Below are 18,772 nucleotides of genomic sequence, written 5' to 3'. Positions count from 1 at the left end.
TTAATATTTAAATTACCATTGACACACAATATTATATTAGTTTCAGAGTACAACCTAGTGATTCGACATTTATATAACTTATAAAGTCATCACCCCAATAAATCTAGTGCAAGTGTGGGTTGTTCTTGATGGGCCAGTCGCCATCCTGTTACACTGCTCCCACTTGGCTGGCTAGCTGTCTCGAAAGCCATCTCAGGAATGTGTGTTATTTGTCACCATGATCATAGCACAGCTGGGGGGAGATGGGTCATTAAAAATTCATCATCACTGTTGAGTTAGAAATTAACTCAGATCACACATCCTTCTCAGGTCAAAACATCTTCTGCTTATAGAAAAAGGGAACACTTAATAATGTGTGATGGATTTTAAAAATAGTTTTATGGGTATTATGTGAGTATATGGGGTTGTTTATATGTTTGGAAGTGAACAAAAATAATCTGGAATTTACTTCCTAGCAAGCATTTTCTTATTTATATTAAGCTCACAATAACCCTATAATGTAGGGATTGTCCCCACTGTATGACAAGGAAAGATAAAATCAGCAAGCCTAAGTGACTTGCCCAAGCTCATGTATTGAGGAGTAAGTACAGAACCAGGTTGCAAATCTAGATAATTGGTATTAGCCATTACATTGCTGTTTGCTTACAAAGATAATTCATCTGTATTTTATCAAGTCACCTACTAATTCGAAGGTGTGAGTGTGGAAAATTTCTAGACATGAAAGGCTAGGCAACACGAGACTTTATGTCCTGCGACAGAAATCAAAATGTTCACAATGAGACCTGGAGATGGAATATTCATTTCATCTATCTGTAGTAGGTGGTGAAAAGCAGGCCAGTTTTGGTTTAGCTTATTAATATTGTATCATGTCATTTTTCAAGTGAAAGTTCTGCTGTTTTTTATAAGTAAGACGTCCCTCCATGGAGCTTTGCCAGAAGTTTTTCCCAAGGTGTTCTGCAGAGCATCAGATAGCAACCTAAACATAATAAATGTGCATCTCTCTGTGTCAACAGGACCATTGCCAACTATTTGGTGTGGAGGATGGTTTACTCCAGAATTCCAAACCTTAGCAGGCGCTTTCAGTATAGGTGGCTGGAATTCTCCAGGGTAAGTTTTAAAATGATTGCAACGTTACATCACTGGGTAACTTTACAAGCAGGAATAGTCCACATATTAACTAATCCAATAAAAATCATCTTTCGGGATTGGACAGAGGGAGTTTTGTGGGCTAAGTTGAATTTTTTTTTTTTTTGCTTTGTTTCTTTGTATGGAGGTAAACCCTACAAACAGTGAGGCACATGGTACACTCATGCCCTGCTTTGATGGGCTATAGAAAGCTATTTAGGGCAATACTTTGGCCCATCACATTGTTCCCACTCTCCACCTTTTATCAACTTAATCCTATTTGCCCCCCCCCCGTGATTTTAACTGTGTTGCTGTAATTACAGTTTTCTTGTTTCTTAATGATGCATTTGTAACTATCATTTCAGTCTTCTGAATATTCAGAACATGCATACTATATGTATTAGGTCGGTAAAGTTTCATCTTTTATTATTTAAAAATATTTTTTTTTAAGTGAGAGGCTGGAAGACAGACAGGCTCCCACATCCACCCCAGCCAGGATTCACCTGGCAAGCCCTCTACCGGGTGATGCTCTGCCCATTTGGGGCTGCTGCTCTGTTGCAACTGAGCTATTTTAGTGCCTGAGGTGAATCCATGGAGCCATCCTCAGCAGTGGAGCCAACTTGCTTGAACCGCTTGAGCCATGGCTGCTGGAGAGGAAGAGAGAGAGAGAGAGAGAGAGAGAGAGAGAGAGAGAGAGAGAGAGAGAGAAGGGGGAGGGGTGAAGAAACAGATGGTTGCCTCTCCTATGTGCCCTGACTGGGAATCGAACCCGGGACTTCCACACACTGGTCCCACGCTCTACTGCAGAGCCAACCTGCCAAGGCCGTAAAAGTTTCATCTTTAAGGGTTGATTTTTGTTTTTAACTTTACCTCGATCTTCAATTTTTGAATCTGTTTTACCACTGCTAGGCTGGAGAGGCCTAAATCTAGACTCTTTCAAGACCTCATTCAACTGAAACCCTTTCTCCCCTCTCCCTCCCCAGGCTCTGCGAGTTTTGCTTCTGTCCCACTCTTATTCTCATTTTGTGGAGCAGTTAACTCTTGCCTGTTTCGGAGGCTTTTGTCTGAATAATTCTCCCACCACTAGAGGACTTAAAGATTTTGTGGCCTTTTAAAAAATTAACACTAAGAATTTAGTGATTTTTGAAAGGATTTTACTTTTCTTTAAATTTGAAGTTAAATGAGTGATGAGTTTTTATAAGCTATGATTTCATTTAACAGAGGCTTTAGTTACTACAGATACTGGGTAAGTATAGAAATTCTTAGTGAGTCGTTACTCTGAGGAGTGACACAATTATTTCGAATCCATTTTGGCCTTCTAAAGTCACTAGAATATTGAGCTTTTTATAGAACAGCATAAAACAACTATACATATTGAGGTCATATCAAAGGGTGAAGCTACAAAACAAATAGATTGTATACATATGTATATTTAGCTTCTATGGATCACATAGGAGATGCCACTAAGCTGCTTTCCACCCCGGTGTGAAGAGAATCAGAGATACAGAGGTGTAAGAAGTAGGTGTGAAAATTTTGAGGTTAGGTATGAGGGAATGTTTCTTTAGTTGGAAAGTGGTAAATATAATACTGAGTTGCCAAAGAAAGTTGTAGGATCTCTTTCTCTAGAGGTTTTAAAAATAGATGAGTTCCTTGCTTCTGAGAGGGGCTGTGTTAGCAAAGAGTAGAGGAAGACTAGGTGAGTGTAATTGTTAATCGTCCTGCACCGAAGACCTGGGTGGAACATTGTTCCCGGGACACCGGCACTCACCGTTCTCAGGGCCTCCTCTTCTCACTGGCTACTTTCACTTTGCATTCTCAGTGCTCTGAGCTCCCAATGGCCAAGCGTAAGGAAATAATATTTATTTCTTTGCTTTCATCCCCAAGAGCAAACCTTTGAGCCTTGCAAATCCTGCTTTGGAACCTCCTTACTTGTTTGTAAATGTTTTCTTATAATGGTTTAATTGGGACAGATGGGAAAAACATTTCCATCTGGTTTTGACTTGGTTACCAATGTGTTCTTTGCTATGATGCAATGTATATATGCTTCCTGGGTCGTTCTTGGTGGGCCATGTTCTCCTGGTCTGCCTTGTGAGTGTACTACCCCGAGCAAGGAAACCCTCGCTGGGCAGGAACTTCTATCACCCATTGATTCTAGACCTTACTTTGTGGAACTTTAGTTCTCGGTAGGCATTAAATACTGTCTGGACATTTGGAGAGCATCCCCTCGTGTCCCTGTAAACTACAGAGAAAACCATGCTACTGTCTAAACACCTTGTTTAATGGGGAAAATTGGAAGGAAAGGAAAACTACATTATTTTCTACTGTCAAAATATTTTCACTGGGTTTGAGACATAACTGGGGACGAGCAGACTGTTTTTCTTTTTCCGCTTTCACCTTTGGCTCCGCTTCAGACCCCTGTATATGAGTTGAGGTGTGCACTGTTTCATATTTCATAGATTACTTTCTTCAGCTTGTTTTTTTTTGTTTTGTTTTGTTTTTGTGACAGAGAAAGAGAGAGACTGAGAGAGGAACAGATAGGGACAGACAGACAGGAAGGGAGAGAGATGAGAAGCATCAACTCTTCGTTGCAACACCTTAGTTGTTCATTGATTGCTTTCTCATATGTGCCTTGACGGGGCCTACAGCAGACCGAGTGACCCCTTACTCAAGCCAGTGACCTTGGGCTCAAGCTGGTGAGCCTTGCTCAAACCAGATGAGCCCGCACTCAAGCTGGCGACCTCGGGGTTTTGAACCTGTGTCCTCCACATCCCAGTCCCACTCTCTCTCCACTGCGCCACCGCCTGGTCAGACTGTTCAGCTTTTTAATTTTTTTTTCAGCCTTTGGTTTTACCCAAGTGAAACTAAATTTGGGTTCATTGTCTCCCACAGGTAATCCAGGGGACCACAACTTTGCTGCCTCAATGGGATAAATGTGTAAACTTTATTGAAAGTGCCCTCCCTTACGTTGTTGGGAAAATGTTTGTGGACGTGCACTTCCAGGAAGATAAGAAGGAGATGGTGAGTGCTACTCCCCAACTTAAAACTAATGACAGCTAACCAGATCTGATGTGGCTGTGTTTAAACAGGCCACTGTCAGTGTCGTCTTTACTAAAGACGCAAATGTAGAGGGAACATTTCAAAGTGAGAAAAGTATGAAATCATACCACATCAAATTAGATTTCTCCTGTAGAAATGAAATGTGTGAAGTCCACGCTTCGGAAAAAGGGCTCAGGTAATTTTCTGATTGGATATTTGAACTGTTGTGTTTACAAAAGGTGGAGGTTTTCCACTCGGGCCTCTCTGTTTTAGAGATGAGGAAGCAGGTGACCTAGAGATGGGGTGACTTGCAATATATTTCACATTTTGTAAGTGGCTTAGAAATAGAAATGAAATGCAATGTTGTTGTTTTTCTCCTCACGCTGTTTTCTAAAAACTAAAGGGGTGTGCCACTCATCTCACAGAAAATATGTTGTGTCTATTTTTTCATAGACTTAAAGTGAAACCCTTTAATTTTGGAAATTCTAAACATACGAAAGTGGAAAGAACAGTGTAATGAACTTCCAGCTGTCTGTGCTCCCTGGCTCTTTGTACTTGCAGTAATGCCACTAATGGCCCAGCCGGATACATCTAATAAGAGCTGAGGTTTGGTTTCATTCATTTAGTCGTCAAATATTTGTAGAACAGGTATTACATGGCAGACACTGACCTAGGCCACGGGGTACAGAAGAGAACAAAACAAATGGGGGAGACAGTAGAAGACAGTGCATAAATTAACAAGTGTGTTAGAAGATGATAAGGCCTCTTGAAAAAGAAATCAGGCTCGCTAGAAGGTGTGGGTGCCTGGGGTGGGTTGTAGGATCCAATAGGATGGTCAAGGAAAGCCTTGCTGTGAAGATGCCACGTGGCAAAGATTCGAAGGAGGTAAGATATGGCAGTTATTGGAGGAAGCGTGTTTTGGGCAGAAGGAAAAGCCGAAGCCATGCGGCAGGGATGTGCCTGGAGCCAAGTGAGCGAGGATGAGAGAAGTGGGCCCCGAGGTCAGAGCAGTGATAGGATGGTGGCTCTTGTTAAGGCCTGCTGGCCAATGTAGCGTACTGGCTTTGGCCTTGAGTGAGGTGGAGATCTAATGCAGGCTTCTGAGCAGAGGCCTGATGTGACCTGACTTATGTTGTGAGGATCATCCTGGATGTTTTGTTGAGAAGACTAGAGGGTGTCAAGAACAGAAGCAAGGAGGGCAGTTAGACTGTTGGACGGACCAGGCCAGAGATGATGGCGGCTTGAATCAAGTGGTAGCAGTAGAAGTAGTGAGCAGGGAGTGGATTCTGAATACCGGCCAAAGCATAGAGTCCATTGCTGACATACTAGATGAGGGACCTGAGAGTCAGAGCTCTGAGTCTGATTAAATGGAAGTATGGAGCTATTAACTGATAAGGGCAGTACTGTGGGCAGACCAGGTTTGGAAGAGAGGGTGGGGAGCTTAGCTTTGGCCATGTGAATTTAAGATGTCACTGGACTTCCAAGTAGAGATGTCAAGGAGACAGTAGTGTATATGAATCTCAAGTTCAGGACAGAGGTCAGGGTTGAGGGCTGGAGGGGAGAGGAGAGGTGTGAAAGAGTTGCCCAGGGGAGTGGGAGAGTGAGGAAACCGAGGAAATGTGGTATAGCTGCTGGAGGCAGTAAAGGTCTAGGTGAGTTTGGGGGTCATGAATTTAAAGAGATTCCTTGCCTTGGCAATGTATACCTCATCCGTCTCAGCTGCATTGGAGGAGTGTGTGTATTTTGAATTAGAAATTTATATTTAGCTAGGTTTTTGGTGTTTTTGTTTGTTTGTTTTTTGTCTGCATTTTCTTTGGGAAGAATTATATTTTACAAATGGCATGAAACAGAATATCTAAGCATGATTAATTAATGTAGAGGAGGAAAAAATAATTTTTCTTCTCTCCTTCTACACTCTTGGCTAATGTTTCCCTGTAATCAAAGACAGGGGCAGTTTTGGGAGTCGACCAGGAAAAGCATGGTAAACAAGGGCAAGGTTGATTCTGTGCCTTCTCTGTTAATACGAGTGTCTGAGATTTAGCCAGCCTTCTGTTCCTGGCACATAAAGGGAGATGAGATGCCCTTACAGTAGAGATTTCCCTTGCAGATGTTAATTTCTCTCACCAAAGGGTAACTTCTCTCTTTTCAAAGCTTCTCCTGTGTCTGCAGCCTCTCAAAACTAAATCAGACTGAAATAATCACTGTGTCAGAGAGGCATATCTTGAGGTGATATATTTTGTTCCCCTTCACTAATAGCAATCCATTAGAGTCAGTTAGATGCAAATACAGGCAATCCCTGTGTTATGAACGAGATAGGTTCTGGAGGTTTGTTCTTAAGTTGAATTTCTATGTAAGTTGGGACAGGTCCGTTTACCTATTAAATGCAACTTAGACAGATGTTTGTCTTAACTTAGTATTTCTTTTTACCTTTATGTGCCTATAAATACTTAAACATTTTCAAATACACCCTCACACAATCTTGGATGATGCAGAAGATGACGGACTTGTTGGAGAGGAAGGGACTGGTGTTAGAGTCGGGGTTTGATTCTGCTGCTGGAGTCAGTTTCTTGAAGCAAGCATCTAGGGAGGTTTGGACAGAGCTTTTCTTTTCCTCGCCATCAATGGCCTGTAGCATCTCAGGCCCTCAGTAAGTGCCTGGCAGACTTTGGTGAGCCTCTCTGTGTCAGGATCTTGCTCCTCTAACTTTGCCATTCCTGCATCAGTGGGATGAAGAGCATCAACTAACTCTTTCGTAGAAAACTGTTTTGATTCTGGAGTTTCTAGGTCCCTGTTTTCTTCCCTAATGCTGTCATCTGCTGCTCTAGTTCCATAAGGACTTCTTTGGTTAGTTCTTTGCCATGGGAGTTGAGTAACTAACTCTATGATCTCATTCACTGATGTCCAACTGCAGTTGATTACCAAAAGCCCCTATGGCCCTTCATTCCTAAGTATGAGTTGCATGTAACTCAGATGTTTGTAACTTAGCGACTTACTGTATATGAACAGCTTGGATGGAGGTGGTAAGTAAATGCCAAATTTAAAGGTAAAGAAATATGTTACGGTAATTCACATGATTGGTAGTATGTGCTACTACATAATAATGCCAACTGGTTGGTATTATGTGTTGATATGTAATACATAACTATGTATTATATGCTGAAGTTGGCTTTGGAATGCCATAAATCTAAATGCATTTACCTGATGTTTGCTGTCTCTTGATATTTTGGAGAATTAAATAAAGTTTGAAACTGTATTTGAACCTGAAAGTCCTCTTCTTGCAAATAATTCCACTGAAGGATTAATGTCTTATTTCAAAATACTCAATATTCCCATTGTGTGTTTTCTTTCACTCCTTGGTTGGAGTAAATAGATTGAGATTTAGCAGATAATCACAGTGGTAACATAACCTCTTGGAAGGATATAAAAACAATTAAGGGATAATGGGAGTGTTTTTTAATATAGCAGGACTTTTGGCAGTAGAAGAATTTTAAGTAATATGAAAGGTATGTGGATTTTGTTTTTCTCAGTTTTGGTGTGAATGTCCCTTTTTAATGTGTCAGGGTGTGACATTCTACAGCAAAGCTGATTTCGGCATTCTCCTTGCCCCGTTATTTTGATGTACATGGAACGTGGGGGTGGTGTGATAGTTACATAGATACTCATCTATTTTATGTAAAATTACTTGCCTCCCTTAAGCCGAAGCTATTTTCCTTAGGGAGTACTTAAGTTGGACACTTATAAGGGAAATATCTGGCTTTTCATACCCTGCTATAGGGCTTCCATCCAGGAACCACCTGGAACCACTGATTTACATAAAAACATTTTGTATTATTAGCTACAGCCCAAAGAAAAACAGAAAGATCTCCAGTGGGCCAAATTCCAGAGACTCTAACTCAGAAGGAAGACTGCATTGTTTTATTTACAAAAATCTGTTGTTAAGTAAAAGAACATAGTCAGAAGGTTAAATTTCAGGTATTTCTCAAACTGTAATGGGTACAGAAATCACATGAGGATCTCATTGCATTTTAACAAGGGTCTTTTTAGCTTGGGTCTGGAGTAGGACCCAGGAATCTGCATAACAAGCTCCCCGGTGACGCTGATGTTGCTAGTCCTGGGATCATACCTGAGAGTAGCAAGGCCTTCACATCATTCATTCGTTTGCAGTTACCGCTAAGAATCCCTGCCCTGGTGAATCATGTGAGCAGGGCAGGTTGCTGAGTCACGTAACGGTACCACATTTACCAAAGCCCGTTGCGTTAGTCCAAGTAGCCACTCTTCGGTTTTCAGATCATTGAAACATTCCCTGATTCAGATTGGTTTAAATGGTCTGTGCCGAACCCTGTATGAGGTCTTCCAGGCTTCTTGCTTTTTTTTTATCACCCCCCTGAACTATTTAGTTTTTCTTCAAAAACTGGTGCCTAGGTTCCTCCAAGGGACTTGCAGCTTCTCAGTGTCTCTGTTTCTACAGCCTTGTAATGACATGACATGACTGCCTCTGGTTGGCACGCTTAGTCATAGAGTTCGGCAGAGAGAGCTTTACTTTGAGGTTTCGTTCATAGAGGAAGTAATTTTTTATGACTTCCCACATGCATGTGTGCATGTGCATACAGCCTATACACTCATTGATTGACTCACTCACACATGACTATAAAGATTTTGCAAATTTAATTCAAAATGGGAAGAATAACATGGAGAAAGTGGAGACTCCTTCAACAGAAAGCCACCTAAGGAGGCCATATGGAACAACCTCCTGCCTCTCTGATGGTAGGACAGGGCCTGGACCCACGTGGGACTGGCTGCGAGCCTTCCTTACCCGAGGGCCAGGCCAGTGGAGTGAGAGTAGGGAGTTGCAGAACTCTTGGGACACTGCTTCTCTTGGTTACACCGAGTAGCACTATCTAACAGAACTTGAATATGAGCCCCATATGTAAATGCACTTTCTAGTGGCTTCATTAAAAAAGTAAAAGCAAACAGGTTGAAGTTAATTTTAATATGGTTTGCTTAACCAAATATATTCAAAATACCATTTCAACAAGTAATTAATATGTTAATGTTATCATTTATATGCTTTATTTCATACTAAGGTTTTGAAACCCCATGTGTGTTTATACTTAGAGCACATTTCAATTTGAATTAGCCACATTTCAGTTGCCATGTGTGGTTATTATATTGGACATGTGGTTACCGTTATGAACAGGGACCCTTTAAGGAGGGGTCTCTTGAGTTCAGTGCAGTAGGGCTCAGTCCTAGGTGAGCAGGTACTAGTAGCCAGGACTGGGAAGGTGGGGTGGTTGGTTCCCCACGAACTGGGTTCCATGGAGGGCTCTAATATTGGCAGGGAAGGACTCAAACAGCACTGGGATCCATGGCCCGGGGATAGGGGTGGGGGCGGAAGTCCAGCTGCTACTTGGTGAGGATATTTCGAGTTCCCTGGCATCCCAGCTTAGAGGAGGAGAGATATTCCAGACCGTACTCTGAAGACATAAGCATTGCAGAGGCTTGGTTCTCATTGGCTCAGGGACTAGGTGGGTTGCAGCCTGAAACTTAGAGATGTTCAGTGCCTGGGAGGTACAGAGGACTCAGTCAAGGTGAAAGGCATGCTTCCCAGCTCAAATACCCGCACAGTCAGTGAGAAACATTAAAGAACATACATAAAGCTGACCCGGGATCTGCACAGCCAGGGCAAGTGCAGTGCTGAGTGGCGACTGTCCCGGGCCTTGCTGTCTGGGTGCTGTAGCAGTGGAGAGAGATGAATGTGCTATATCCACGATTCAACTCATGCTGTCTTCATGCAGCAAGCCTGAGGGTTGCTAGGTTTGTGGAAATCTTATTTATTTATTTGAGAAAAGTCAGAAATACAGATTTTTATGTGAAATCTCCCACATTTTAAATCTTGGTCAATACATTGGAAGCCAAACTAAATATGCTCTAGGTAATACAATTTTGTGCCTTTAAACACTTATGTACTCTCTTCAATCTTTAGAACCAAAAATCAGAACTTGTATGTCGTAGAACTTCCTGAACTTTTTATGTTATTTAGAAGAAGATCCTGCATAATTTCCAAATACAGCATATTAGCGAAGTATTTAGCAAGCAGTTTTTGTGGAAAGTTATATACAGGGTATGAAACTGGGACTCCCTCAGAGACTTCATGATGTATTGTCACTATAAATAGAGATGGTCCTCCAGTCCCACTGTGACGTGCCCTAGTCTGGATGCTCATGACCCATGTGATGGGAGAGAGGATTAGGGGAGTGTGTGTGGGGAAGGCATGTCTAAAGGTATTTTCTCTTCCATTTCCTTTTTATTATTAACGACCATTTGTATCTGTAATATATAAATCAGTGCCCCCAGGTGGATACCCACATCCATGGAGGCCAGGTGAAGATGCCAGTGATGGCTGGGAAGGGAAGGGATGGTTGCTGTGGGCCTACTATGACTGTGATGGTCAGGATCTAATACTGTAAAAATCTGGTCATGATAATAAAGGAGTTAACTTTTACTGAGGTTTAACTGAATGTCTGGCACTCTTCTAAGCGCTTTCAATTTCTTAATTCACTTAATCCTCACAGTGGACTTCCAGTTGCTGTTACTGCTCCCATTTAGATGAGGAAACAGGCTCATAGAGCAAGTTTCCCAAGATCATACACCTTGAAACGGTTTAGGTAGGTTCCAAGCCCAGACAACGTTGCTTTAAGCCACTGCTCTATTCCCTTACTTCTCTCTGTAAAAAACACCATTGAATTTTCACCATTTCTAGGACTAGAGTGAGGAGACCTGTCATAATGAAGAGACTTAGTGGCTGTTCTTATAATTAATTCACCCTTATCAGAAAATTATTCATATATTAAGATATTTTAAAAATAAAATATTTTTTTATTTTGTAGCATTTTAAAGATATGAAACAGTTGGAATAGATTTTACTTCTAGTATTTCAATATTTTAAAGACAAATACAGTTGAAATCCTAATCAATTCAAATCCAACCTGTGGACATTGCATTTTTGTGTTCACCTGATTTTCAGAAGACAGAGGGAAACGATAAGAAAAAAGTCGGTCATCAGAAATTTATCTTCAAGCAACTTTCGAGGTCTATCTTTGGCTCAGTCCACCCTGAGCTCAAGTTCCAGTATTTTCTACATATATCATTTGGAGGAGTGATTTTTGATGTTGGCCCAAGGATCAGTAACATTTTTCATCAAAAATTCTTTTAAAAATGTTTACCATTCTTCAGTTACTAAGGAAAAAATGTGAACATATACATCTAGGAACAATTTATTTATTGTTGAAGCAAAAAAACAAACAAACCAAAAACAACCCTGCTTTTACTGTCATTTCTACAAAATTCAGTGAAATTGGAGTTCCCGTTTTGACATTTTGGCTGAGCCAAGTTATTAAACCCTATCATTTTATTTCATTATAGACACTGTGTCCCAAACCACTTAACTTTATTCATATATCTCAGTTTTGCCAATAGGTTTTTTTGTTTGTTTGTTTGTTTGTTTGTTTTTTAGCTGTTCAATCAAAATTTCTGTGTTTTTCTAATAGGGTGAACCCTGTTAAAGAAAAAAAAATTCTGATACTTGTTAAAATGGTAAGGAAAACTTAATTCAGGACTATTGCAAAAATTGTGAAGGCTTCAGCATAGGGGAAAGCGATGGGTTCAATAGCTGGGGATTTATGGCCGACAAGCACACTGAGGGGATCAGTGGATGGAAAATTACTGAGCGGAGACACCAAGGATCCAGGACTTAGGCTGAAGGCGGGCCAGAGTGCTCAGGTACCGAGGGTGAGGAATTTGACCAGGTATGGAGGCTGCTCAGGTACAAAAGGTGGAGGATTCTTTCTCATCTGGCTTAATCAGGATTCTTGCTAAGCAGGCCTGGCCAGGACAGGATGGGGTAAGGTCGAGGCTTCATAAAGAAGAGAGGCTAGAGGAACCTGACTCAAGTTCAGTCAAGGAGAGAGTCTTTATCAATCCTCCCATCAAACCTGCAGTCATTGGTCTCTCATACAGTGACACATTCTGTTTACAGATGGTTAATCTTGTTAATGAGCAACGCATCTTTTATTACACTTCAGATACAGAATTGATTGAGTGAAGAATTAAAACTTACTGTGTAAAACAATTCTCTGATTTCTCCTGTACTCTAGTAGCGTGTTCTTTTTTCTCTTTATGGTAAGGACATTGTTCATGTCCCCAAGTAATGAAATAGATGACCTATCATATCTTCCAATTTTCTGAGCTGCTCTGAGTGAGCAGTTCCTGTAGTAAGTCTTATCCCAAGAACAAGTTTCCCCTCCCACCCCATACTGCTGCAGCTGGTGCCAAAGACTTAAGCACCCACATGGGTCCAATTGCACTGGTGGAGTTTGAACTTGCAACCTCCCTACACTAGGAGTGTACCTCATTAGTAAGCCAAGATAATTGAAGTGATGTATTGTCATTAATATTCAAGTTCTCCAATTCCCCTGCTCACTGTTTCTCTCAGTGGTTGAGTAAATGAGATGTTCTTCTAATGTTGGTGGCAGAAGTCACATGAAAGTCAGTGTCATGCATTATAGCGATGCCCTATGCTGAGGGGTTCTCCATTCCTCGCAGATGCTGCTGCTACTCATGGGGGTTGGTCTCAGTATGGCCGTTCTGCACAAGTCATGCAAAGATAGGATATTCTCTCTGGCTACCAAGTGTCCCTGTTTCTGTTTGTCTAGTCAGTGGGATCAGCTACAATGTCAAGTTCAGTTTCTCTGAGTCTTTGCTTTCTTTACAGTTATAAGATATTGATCATATATAGACAATGACATCCAATTTTTTGCATTAGCATCTCATATGCCAGCTGTATTCTTAGTAATTTGGGCAAGTTATTTAACCTCTTTGTGCTTCTGTCTTCATGCTTATAAATGGGACACGAGTTTCTGCTGCTAAAGTAATGTTGCATAATAAGCAATCACAAAACCTCAGTGGGCTTTACCAAGAAGCAATTATTGCTGATACACCTGGAGTCAGTTGGTGCTTGCAAGGTCCACTCTGCTTGCTTTTGCTGGACTTTTCGAATATCTGGCGATTGGCTGGGCTAGACTGGCTTCAGCAGAGATGATTTAGGTGACTCAGTCCTGCTCCAGGTGTTATACTTCCTTCAGCTTGGCTAGCCTGGGCATATTTTCATAGTGATGGCGGAGGTGCAGGTGAGCAAGCAGAAACCCATGAGGCCTCTAGAGTGCCAGGCTTAGTTAGAATTGGCATAATACCATGTCTGCATTCTGTTGACTAAAGCAAGCCGTGGTCCAGACCGATAGAGTAGGGAAATAGACTCTGCATGTTTAATGAAAGGAACTGCAAAACTACATGGCAAAGGGTAGGATAAAGGAAGAGGTATAGAGTTTAAGCCATCATTGCAGTGAATCACAGATGGGGATACAAAAGTACAGTGGTCTTTCCTTGTCTGTGGGGGATACGTTTCAAGGCCCCCAGTGGATGCCTGAAACTGTGCATAGTACCAGTACTGAACCCTATATAGACCATGGTTTTTTCTATACAGGCACACCTGGGAGACATTGCGGATTTGGTACCAGACCACCGCAATAAAGCTAGTAGTGCAATAAATTGAGCCGTAATATTTTTACTGGTGGAGGGTCTTTCCTTCAGTTTGTTAAAAAAAGAACCACATTTGGCCCTGGCCAGTTGGCTTAGCGGTAGAGTGTTAGCCTGGCATGTGGAATTCCTGGGTTCAATTCCCAACCAGGGCACATAGCAGAAGTGCCCATCTGCTTCTCTACCCCTTCTCCCTCTCCTTCCTCTCTGTCTCTCTCTTCCCCTCCCACAGCCATGACTCCATTGGAGCAAAGCTGGCCTGGGCGCTGAGGTTGGCTCCATGGCCTCTGCCTGAAGCACCAGAATGGCTCTGATTGCAGCAGAGCAACACCCCAGAGGGGCCGAGCATGAACCCCTGGTGGACATGTCAGGTGGATCCTGGTCGGGTGCATGCAGGAGTCTGTCTGTCTGCCTCCCCCCTGCTTATCACTGGAAAAAATACAAGAAACAAAACAAAACAAAATTTAAAAAAAAAACCCACATTTGTGAAACGCAATAAAGCAAAGCACAATAAAACGAGTTATGCCTGACCTGTGGTGGCGCAGTGGATAAAGCGTCGACCTGGAAATGCTGAGGTCGCCAGTTCGAAACCCTGGGCTTGCCTGGTCAAGGCACATATGGGAGTTGATGCTTCCAGCTCCTCCCCCCTTCTCTCTCTCTGTCTCTCCTCTCTCTCTCTCTCTTTCTCTCTGTCTCTCCCTCTCCTCTCTAAAAAATGAAAAAAAAAAAGAATTCTGAACTTAAAAAAAGAAAAAGACAAATGCCATATATCACTTACATGTAGAATCTAAAACAACAACAACAACAACAACAACAAAACGAGTTATATCTGTACATATGTACCTTTGGTAAAGTTTAATATATAAATTAGTCACAGTAAGAGATTAACAACAATAATAAAATAAAACAGTTTTAGCAATATGCTGTAAAAAAGTTATATGAATGTGCTCTTTGTCAACTGATCTGATAACCAAGACGGCTACTGCTACTAAGTGAAAAATAGGTGGGAAGCATATACAGTATGGATCCTCTGGACAAAGGGATGGTTCACATCCTGGGTGGGACAGTGCAATGTTGCATCTTGCTACTCAGAACAGCACATAAATAAACACTTATAAATTGTTTATATCTGGAATTTCCCATTTCATAGTTTGGACTGTGGTTGACCACAGGTAACTGAAACCACAGAAAGTGAAACTGCAGGTAAGGGGGGATTACTGTACCTAACTCATTGGTTCACAGTGAGGACTGAGGGAGATAACCTACAAAGCAGGGTTTGCATGATGCTTGGTGCATAGGAAGTACCAAGTGAACATTAGCTACTCTTACTGCTGTGTGTCATGCCTGAGATTAATCGTAAGGAGAAAATTCACATCGTCAACGTCCTGGCATGAGCTGTGTCAACTCTCCTGCATTAAGATCTCTTTTTAATTTCTCTTAGAAAGAATGAGAGTGAGGAAGGTGCCTTAGGCTGTTTGCTGTTCCTCCATACAGGCCCCATGTACTAGCTTTCAGTTGGGGTAAAGATCCTTTTAATGCTAGTGCCCTGGCCACATTCCAGAGCCGGCTGTATCTTTTAATGATAAATCAGGCTCATATGAGAGTTTCATGAAACTACTCAAGGGGCCAAATGTAATTTCTATAACAGATCCAGGTTTCACAACTCTCTGCGGACTAAATCTTGTTTCAGGAATGTCATCAGACCCCAATTCTGACAGCTCTTTTTAAGGAACCTTTGATGAAATGACATCCAGCACAACAAATAGTTTAGATATCTCATTGGGAATTCTCCTGAAATAAGCATGGACACTGCTCTTGCCCTTGTCCTTGAGTGTGCTGCCACAATGACGACACACTTGGCCCACCTTTCTTGTTTGTTGTCTACCTTACATCTCTGGATAACATTGGACAGTGTTGCCTCTGCCACATATTATCGGCTATAGTCTTGTCAAGCACATCTGATCAGATCTGTGGGCTGCGAACACCCTGTGCTGGAAATTCATTCACTGGAAGAAAGCATTTATGCCCTCCAACTGGGCTGAAGTTTGCAAGTGGCCAGGCAGAATTATTTTGTTGGGGAAGTTTATCCACAGCCAAAGTCCAGATCATTTGGAGACTAGTTGACTTCTAAGTATTATTCTGGTCTCTGTTCCATTCTCTCTCAGAGATGGGAAGTGGGAAACAGAAAAAGATGAGTTATAAAATTAGAGCACAGTCTATTTGTTGATATCCAGTAAATAAGATTTTCATCTGTATTACCTTCACCTCAGTCTTAGGCTTTTTGATAAAAGGACATGCTAAACCTCTGCATCACCAAAGTTAACATGCTTTAGAGCAGTGGTAGTCAACCTGGTCCCTACCGTCCACTAGTGGGCGTTCTAGCTTTCATGGTGGGCGGTAGCGGAGCAACCAAAGTATAAATAAAAAGATAAATTTAACTATAGTAAGTTGTTTTATAAAGATTTATTCTGCCAAACTTAGCGGCCAAACTTAGACATAAAGTACTTGGTAAGTAATTATTATTATATGCTTTAACTTGCTGTAACTCTGCTTTATAAATTTTATAAACTAAAGTTACTTCCCTACTTTATAAATCACCAATTACTGTGGAACTGGTGGGCAGTTAGAAAATCTTACTACTAACAGAGATACAAAATTGGGCAGTAGGTATAAAAAGGTTGACTACCCCTGCTCTAGAGCATGTCTGGGGCTCAGATAACTTGATATTCTTTTTATTTTCTTTTGCCAACATGATTAATACCTATTCAAGTTTTTTAATCTTGACAAACTGGTATGGTTTGTTTTATTAGCTCACTTGGCTACCAGAAACCTCAGCATTTCTGACTAGCCTTGGTTTTTCTGGCTTGAGTACTTCTTCCACCTCAGTATGAGTCCCTTTTTTACCTCTGATTTGTACGCCATTATTGTATCTTTATCAGAAATCAGTTCAAACTATTTTAATAAATACAGTATAAATGAGTCATTGAATATTTAATATTTATTAGGACATTGATTTATTTAATGTCTATATTTCTAGTAAATTGCCAGAAAGAAAACTTTTAGGGACTTCCTCCAAATTGTAGCCTATTTCTTTGGGCTAATTACATAAATGAATAATGATTTTCATTTTTCATATTCACTTATCAAGTGGTTATAACTTAAGGAACATTTCTCTGATCTAAACCAATGGGGATCCCAGAGAATTTTTAATCTTATGTTTTATTAAGATATTTCTTATAATTTATAAATTCTTAAAGAGGAAAATTATTTAATATTATGTCTTTTATTTAAGAATTTCATTAAAGTTACATTTTTTTCAGATTAATACACATAATCAACCTTGAAGATTTTTCTTTTTTTTCTTTTTAAAAATTGAAGAAGAAGCAATACTTCCAAACACATTTTATGAGGCCAACATAACCCTCATACCAAAACCTGGCAAGGATGGCACAAAAAAAGAAAACTACAGACCAATATCTCTAATGAATACAGATGCGAAAATACTAAACAAAATACTAGCAAATCGAATACAACAACATATTAAAAAAATAATACATCATGATCAAGTGGGATTCATCCCAGAATCTCAAGGATGGTTCAACATACGTAAAACGGTTAATGTAATACACCATATCAACAAAACAAAGAACAAAAACCACATGATCTTATCAATAGACGCAGAAAAGGCTTTCGATAAAATACAACACAATTTTATGTTTAAGACTCTCAACAAAATGGGTATAGAAGGAAAATATCTCAACATGATAAAGGCCATATATGATAAACCATCAGCTAACATCATATTAAATGGCACTAAACTGAAGGCTTTCCCCCTTAAATCAGGAACAAGACAGGGTTGTCCACTCTCTCCACTCTTATTTAATGTGGTACTAGAGGTTCTAGCCAGAGCAATCAGACAAGACAAAGAAATAAAAGGCATCCATATCGGAAAAGAAGAAGTAAAGGTATCACTTTTTGCAGATGATATGATCCTATACATCGAAAACCCCAAAGAATCCACAAAAAGACTACTAGAAACAATAAGCCAATACAGTAAGGTCGCAGGATACAAAATTAACATACAGAAGTCAATAGCCTTTCTATATGCCAACAATGAAACAACTGAGAAGGAACTCAAAAGAATAATCCCCTTCACGATTGCAACAAAAAAAATAAAATACTTAGGAATAAACATAACAAAGAATGTAAAGGACTTATATAATGAAAACTATAAACCATTGTTAAGGGAAATCGAAAAAGATATAATGAGATGGAAGAATATACCTTGTTCTTGGCTAGGAAGAATAAATATAATCAAGATGGCTATATTACCCAAAGCAATATACAAATTTAATGCAATTCCCATCAAAATTCCAATGACATTTTTTAAAGAAATAGAGCAAAAAATCATCAGATTTATATGGAACTATAAAAAACCCCGAATAGCCAAAGCAATCCTAAAGAAAAAGAATGAAGCTGGGGGCATAACAATACCTGACTTCAAACTCTATTATAGGGCCAAGACAATCAAAACAGCATGGTATTGGCAGAAAAATAGACACTCAGACCAATGGAACAGAATAGAAAGTCCAGAAATAAAACCACATATATATAGTCAAATAATTTTTGATAAAGGGGCCAACAACACACAATGGAGAAAAGAAAGCCTCTTCAATAAATGGTGCTGGGAAAACTGGAAAGCCACATGCAAAAGAATGAAACTGGACTACAGTCTCTCCCCCTGTACAAAAATTAACTCAAAATGGATCAAAGATCTAAACATAAGACCTGAAACAATTAAGTACATAGAAGAAGACATAGGTACTCAACTCATGGACCTGGGTTTTAAAGAGCATTTTATGAATTTGACTCCAATGGCAAGAGAAGTGAAGGCAAAAATTAATGAATGGGACTACATCAGACTAAGAAGTTTTTGCTCAGCAAGGGAAACTGATAACAAAATAAACAGAAAGCCAACTAAATGGGAAATGATATTTTCAAACAACAGCTCAGATAAGGG

At 40.4% G+C, this 18,772-nt stretch overlaps 1 protein-coding gene across 1 annotated transcript in view; it reads left to right on the top strand.

Annotated features, from left to right (window-relative positions):
• The window catches only part of PHEX (phosphate regulating endopeptidase X-linked), a 226,607-nt gene that overhangs the window by 71,103 nt on the left and 136,732 nt on the right, over positions 1 to 18,772 (top strand). Inside the window, exons 10-11 of the mRNA XM_066249884.1 lie at positions 1,014 to 1,107; positions 4,015 to 4,143. Coding sequence (XP_066105981.1) covers positions 1,014 to 1,107; positions 4,015 to 4,143 — 223 coding nt within the window. The remainder of the gene's footprint in view (positions 1 to 1,013; positions 1,108 to 4,014; positions 4,144 to 18,772) is intronic.

Source organism: Saccopteryx bilineata, chromosome X (assembly GCF_036850765.1).
Source record: "Saccopteryx bilineata isolate mSacBil1 chromosome X, mSacBil1_pri_phased_curated, whole genome shotgun sequence".
NCBI lineage: Eukaryota > Metazoa > Chordata > Mammalia > Chiroptera > Emballonuridae > Saccopteryx > Saccopteryx bilineata.
The sequence above is the reverse complement of the archived record's forward strand: the minus strand, read 5'-3'. Positions and strand labels throughout refer to the sequence as shown.